We start from the raw sequence: 6,044 nt of genomic DNA on the forward strand, positions 1-6,044 counted from the left end.
GCATTCCCCTCTCCCCAGCGCCGCCACCGCACTCCGGGAAGTTTTGCCGAAGCGGCGCCGTCCCCAGCAGCTGACGGGTTGGGCTGGGCAGGGCAGGGCTGCACCGCCCGGCCCCTCGCTCCGCCCGGCGGGGCTGAGCGGGGCGGTGCCGCAGCCCATGCCGAGCTCGGGTCCGGGCAGTGCCGCGGGCTCTCCGCCGGCACCATGGGCCGGGACGGGCCGTGGCTCAACCTGTCCGGCAGCGCCTGTGCGGCGGGCGGGCCCTTCCCCGCCGGCACGGCCGCGCTGCTGGCCGCGCTCATGGGGCTGCTGGTGCTGGCCACGGTGCTGGGCAATGCCCTGGTCATTCTGGCCTTCGTGGTGGACCGGAGCCTCCGCACGCAGGGAAACTTCTTCTTCCTGAACCTGGCCGTGGCCGACCTGCTGGTGGGTGAGTGCCGGGGCGCCGCGGGGCGGGAGGTGGCTCCGCCCGTGTCACCGCCGAGCTCTGTCCGCAGGCGGCTTCTGCATCCCCCTCTACATCCCCTACGTGCTGACGGGCGAGTGGAGGCTCGGCAGGGGCTTGTGCAAGCTGTGGCTGGTGGTGGACTACCTGGTGTGCACCGCCTCCGTCTTCAACATCGTCCTGATCAGCTTCGACAGGTTCATCTGTGTCACCAGAGCGGTAAGGGCTGGGCAGGGGCTGCAGCGGGCGGGCACGGGGATTGCTTAGGGCACCTGGCTTCCAGCGCCCTTGAGCCTCTCTGGAACAGCGCATGAGACAGGGGCGAGCTTCTCTCAGTCCTGGAAACAGTTCTGGGAGTGATCGGCTTTGCCAGAAAATGCATTTCTTCTCACTTTTACAGTGGAAGGGGTGCTCTGCTTTAGGAACAGGCACAGGCTGTGTCTGCAGAGGGAACAAGGTGAACTTATTTCCTCCCCAGCTGCATCTTGAATAAGCTTTAAGGTATTACCCGGCTGAAGCAGAGCTGCTCCCTCCATGCCCCACTGATAGCCCACAGGCAGAGACCTGCTTGCAGTGGGTGTCAGACTCTCAGGGGAATTGGATGGGTATGGCTGTGATGGGTCAAAAGTGGCATATTAGAAATTAACATCTTGCACAGGATGCAAATGCCATTTCTATATAATGGTCACAGAAATAGCTCAAGTCGTGTCTGCAGCATGCCACCTATTAAAAAAGGAAGATCAGACTTTGCACCTAATTTACACCTAGACCATAACGGCTCAAAGTATTTTGGATGGTGTCAAAATAACACATTTTACCTGTTAATAGGTTTCACACTTCTACACACACTCTTGGTTAGTTCCACCCACAGTTTCTCCAAGTGTTCATTTAAGTTTGTTGCTCATTTAAATCACCAAAAGTACAGAGAGACTGCAGAAACAATTCAGCAGTTTTACCAACTTCTTTTTGAAGAGGGAGAAATGAACAAATTAATTCTTTAACAGTCAGCACTCAGAATTCCTTTATTTTCTAGGTTCTGAATTAGCCATGAATTTTTCTTTCATAAACCAATCTCTCATGACTATGCACACAGTATAAATATATAAACTAGACAGTTTCAGAAACAGAAATGAAAACTGGTCATAATAAATGAAAATAATCATCCACTTTAAAATACTTCTAATTAATCCCTCATATAAAAATCCCTCCCCAAGCAAGAGTACAGAAAATGACTGATGGGTTAGGGCAGTATGAGAACATATAAGCAGGACTATCTGAAGTTCTAAATTATTCTCCATCTCAATGAAAATAGTAACTCCCTCCAAGACCACTCCTGAAATCATTCATAGCTTTGTTAAGGACTGCAAAATCAGACCAAGTTCAGACACACTCAGGTTTCCTCAGCTCTGTGGCTCCTCTAGCAGAACAGCACTGGCTGTGGAGATCAAGGCCCACAGATGGGGGCAGTAAACACGAGCCCTGTACAGAATTTAAGAATTTCGTATTCCAAACGCTGTGTGGCTGCACCTGGAGATGTGAAGGGTGAATTCCAAGACATCACATGAGTATTTGTTCTCAGGGACAAACATTTCAGGGAGTCAGAAACAGAGAAGATCTTGACTGATTAATTCTGATTAATTCTATTGCTGATATGGCTTAGTGACACATTATTTCTGCACCTTAGCTTCTCTATTTTCTAGATAACTGAAATCAGTTGTTCTTCTGTAAAGCTCTTAGCATACCACAACACTCCATCTATACACCTTAATTGCAAACAGCAATTCTTAAAGTACTTCATGAAAGAATTAAATTAAGTATATCAAACAGAAGAAGGTGTTGTACAGTAAATTGTGTGATTTTCACATTAAGAAAGTCTCTCTACAAAGTAGAGAGACTGATATTCTGTGACTTCAAACCCTTTTACATATTTCAAATAATTTAAGAATTCCAAATAAAGGGTCCAATAAACATTTTTAACCGTTCTGTAAACAGGTATCACAGCTAATGCAATTAAATATGAAACTGGTGACAGCCAGTTCTGGGAAGAGCAGTGGTTATTTGCTTTGAAGGAGACTTGGTTTCCAAGCTCTAATGCAAGATCTGATGCACTTCTCAGAACTTATCCAATCACCTTGATAAGGCTTCTTGGAAGGCATATTTCAGAAGTAACTCTTCTGTGATACCAGTAAGCTTGGTCTAAAAACCCTCACCTCAAAGCCAGTCTCTCACAACCCTCACAAGTGACAGAGAGGGCTGTGCTCCAAAGCAGCCACACAGGAGATGTGTAATGTGTGTGACTTTTGTCCCTCAGGTCAGCTACAGGGCTCAGCAAGGGATGACCAGAAATGCAGTGCTGAAGATGATGACTGTATGGATTGCTGCTTTTCTCCTCTATGGGCCAGCCATCCTCAGCTGGGAGCACATTGCCCAAAAGAGCATCCTCTCTGAAGGAGAATGTCATGCAGAATTCTTCTACAACTGGTATTTCCTAATGATTGCCTCTACTGTTGAATTCTTTACACCTTTCATCACTGTTATGTACTTTAACTTAAGTATTTACCTCAACATCAGGAAACGCACACTGCTCCGAAATGAAAACCTCTCACTCGGTCAAGAGGACTGTGAAATCAATTTCCAGGGGGGAAAAAGGGCACACTCTGTGTTTTTTGTAAAGCCAGCTCAGAGAGACAAACATGAGCAGAGAGCAAGCAGCCTTCTTCCCCCAGGGAAGGCTCCAAGGCCTCAGGCCTCAGCTGAGCTGGGCAAACACCCACCCAACCTGAGTGCCAGCCTTGAGCTCCCACCCCTGCAGGTGGGTGTACAGACCAGGCCTCCCAGGAATGGCTTCTGCCAAGCACCACAAGGCCTTTGCCAGCCCAGCAGCAAAGTGGACGTTGCTAACATCATGGCAAACAGATTCAGACTGTCCCGGGATAAAAGAGTAGCAAAGTCCTTAGCAGTGATTGTCTGTGTGTTTGCCTTGTGCTGGGCTCCATACACACTGCTGATGATCATCAGGGCAGCCTGCCACGGGCACTGTGTGCCCTACTCCCTCTATGAGATCTCATTCTGGCTCCTGTGGGTCAACTCAGCCATCAACCCTGTTCTCTACCCGCTGTGTCACATGAGCTTTAGGAAAGCCTTCATAAAACTCCTGTGTCCACGGAAAGCCAAAATTCATCCTGACATTTTGATGTGAGAAGTAGGAAGGCTGAAAATTAGTACAATATTATATTTGTTGGGAACACCAAAAAGCAAGTATTGCAATACCTGCAAATATTTATGGAATAGTGGTAAGTAGGCACAAGTGTAGATATTTATAAATATGTAGAAATACAGTTATCCATGTAGCTGGGAAAATCACAGCAGTGAAAAGAAAGGTTATTTTTCAAAGCTCTTTGGGAAATTACATCAACAGTGTAATTTTCTGATAATGGTGGACTACTGTTGAAGTGCTGAAAACAAAAAATAACTTTCATGGCTAATAATCAGAGTTCAGGCCGTCACTTTTAATAACTGTAAATATTGCTGGAATTTCATAAAGCATTAATCTTAGATGTGTTATATCTTGTCCCAAACCCACTTCAAGATATCAAGAATCTCAATTGTCAAGTCTAGGATGCTTTCCCTGCCTCCACTCAGTGGCAAGTCAAATAAGGCATGACCAAAGATAAAAATACAGGAAAAGCATGGGACAGGAGGCAGCACCACAGTAATGTTACCAGAGAAGCTGAGCAACTGTAGCAGGTAAGGGAGCCCTGATGTGAGGGAAAAGGTGATGGAAATAGAAGAAAGTGGAATATTTAGTAGAACAAAGTCCAGGAACAGAAGTAAAAAGGGTTTTGAGCTTTTTAATAGGAGATACAAGAATTGGTGACTTACACACTGGAAGAGTTTCACTAGGAGTTCCCTCCATCAGCAGTGACTTCCTGCCCCCCACCAGGATCCTGCATGGGCAGGAATCTGAGGTCAAAACTCCACTGCTTACAGGGCTGAGGGTATTACCCTGTGCTTTGCAGTAAGCCTAAGTAGTCTATGAGATCCACGACAGAGCTTTAGGTAAACTTCCCTTCCAGTAATTTTTAAAACATTTACAGCTGGACCTTTACTACTTCTGGCTAGATTAAAAAAAAAAGTATTGTTTTCCCCTACCTCACCCATTGAATCTTTCCATCCATCAAGTCAGAAGTAAGCAAGAAAGTATCACTTCAAGTGTTGGGCTATTTCCCAGGTTATGCATCATGACTGCCATGACTCCAAGTCTGTTCCAATTTACAGCCTTGCTACTGCCCAGGAGTCTCTGCCATTGTGCCTGTGCCACAGGAGCAGCTCACACAGCTGATTCTGAGTCTGGAGTAGGTTTGTCCCACAAGGTATCACACTGAGCATCACTAATGATACAAGTTGGTTCCACCATCACCAGCATTTACTGCACAACCTAACAGATGCTTTCCTTTGCTGGCAAGTGATAGTTACTGAACAGCTCTAATTGTCCATTGCCATAGTCAAAATGCATGGGAATACAATTATCTTAAAAGTTTAAAGGCAGTAAAATTATTTAATTTGTAAACTTTCAATAAAAGTAATTAAGAGCTGTGGAAGAGTCCTAACTGTATAGCCCTAACAAGTGGGAGAGGGTGAAAAAGCACCAGTCTACAACATTTGGGTGACTGCAGCTGAAACTGCAAAACTGGTAATTCAAAGACACTTTCTAAGTTACAAGGACTGACACTGAGGACTAAACAGACATGGTTAGCAAATACTGTAACGTAGGAGGGCATATCCCTACACTATGAACATATCCACATGAACATAATCACCACACTCTGCTATGGATGTGCTATAACAAAACACCTTAACAGTTCTGCTCTGAGGAACAGTTTCAACAGATACAGAGCAACATGAAGAGTTTTGAATCAGCATCATTATAAACCTGGGGAAGTAAAGCCTTTAAATTATCTCCCCATTCATTCCTCCTCCCTTCCAAGCCAGACTTATTCATCAGTATATTAATGATCTAATTGCTGTCTACTCTGCAATTGCTTCCTAGGATTGTATTTGCCTTTATCAGAAAACAGGTAGCACTAAATTACTGACCACCAAAATCCCATTTAATATCCAGTCAAGCCAGGACACATTTTCAGAAAACAGTGTTCACTCAAGGAGTAATGCAATTCAATCAGTTATCTTTAGGACACCACGTTCAGTCAAGGCAAACCAGCCAGGTCAGAACTTCCAGCAATTGGCATTAACCCATGGACAGGACCAGGAGAGCAGCAGCTGCCACTGGCTGTGCTCTGCTGCTCAGTTCCCTACAGCACTGGCATTCAATTGTCACTCTCTGGCACAGAATCCAGTAGGATTCTTCCTCACTGCAGGCATGTCATAAAAACATTGTGAAATGTGAGCACACATCATCTCAGCACCACGTGGAGAAACACTGGCTTTGTATCACCTACTCCCACATGAGAAATGCCAGCAGCTGCCCAGCTCAGCCAGGGTAACTATGCCTTCATTCTTCTGTCCCTACAAAACCAAAATTCTTTCACTTTCATCAGAAGGTTCAACATTAGCTTGGGTTCAACAATGGGCTCTGAAG

The 6,044-nt window shown here is 45.8% G+C and overlaps 1 protein-coding gene across 1 annotated transcript; it reads left to right on the forward strand.

Moving 5' to 3' along the window:
• The first annotated feature begins 204 nt into the window (after nt 1–204).
• On the forward strand, nt 205–5,022 carry LOC131563383 (histamine H3 receptor-like). The gene is made up of 3 exons (XM_058813402.1): nt 205–430; nt 498–664; nt 2,757–5,022. The coding sequence occupies exons 1-3, from the start codon at nt 205–207 to the stop codon at nt 3,642–3,644; spliced, it is 1,281 nt and encodes a 426-aa protein (XP_058669385.1). The 3' UTR covers nt 3,645–5,022.
• Nucleotides 5,023–6,044: the final 1,022 nt, after the last annotated feature.

Source organism: Ammospiza caudacuta, chromosome 13 (assembly GCF_027887145.1).
Source record: "Ammospiza caudacuta isolate bAmmCau1 chromosome 13, bAmmCau1.pri, whole genome shotgun sequence".
Lineage (NCBI taxonomy): Eukaryota > Metazoa > Chordata > Aves > Passeriformes > Passerellidae > Ammospiza > Ammospiza caudacuta.

Excerpts from the sequence above, each read along its gene's own strand:
- LOC131563383 (XM_058813402.1), top strand. The coding sequence starts at position 205 with ATGGGCCGGGACGGGCCGTGGCTCAACCTGTCCGGCAGCGCCTGTGCG. Across the intron at positions 431-497 it reads CGTGGCCGACCTGCTGGTGG|GCGGCTTCTGCATCCCCCTC; the intron begins GTGAGTGCCGGG and ends CTCTGTCCGCAG. Across the intron at positions 665-2,756 it reads TCATCTGTGTCACCAGAGCG|GTCAGCTACAGGGCTCAGCA; the intron begins GTAAGGGCTGGG and ends TTTGTCCCTCAG.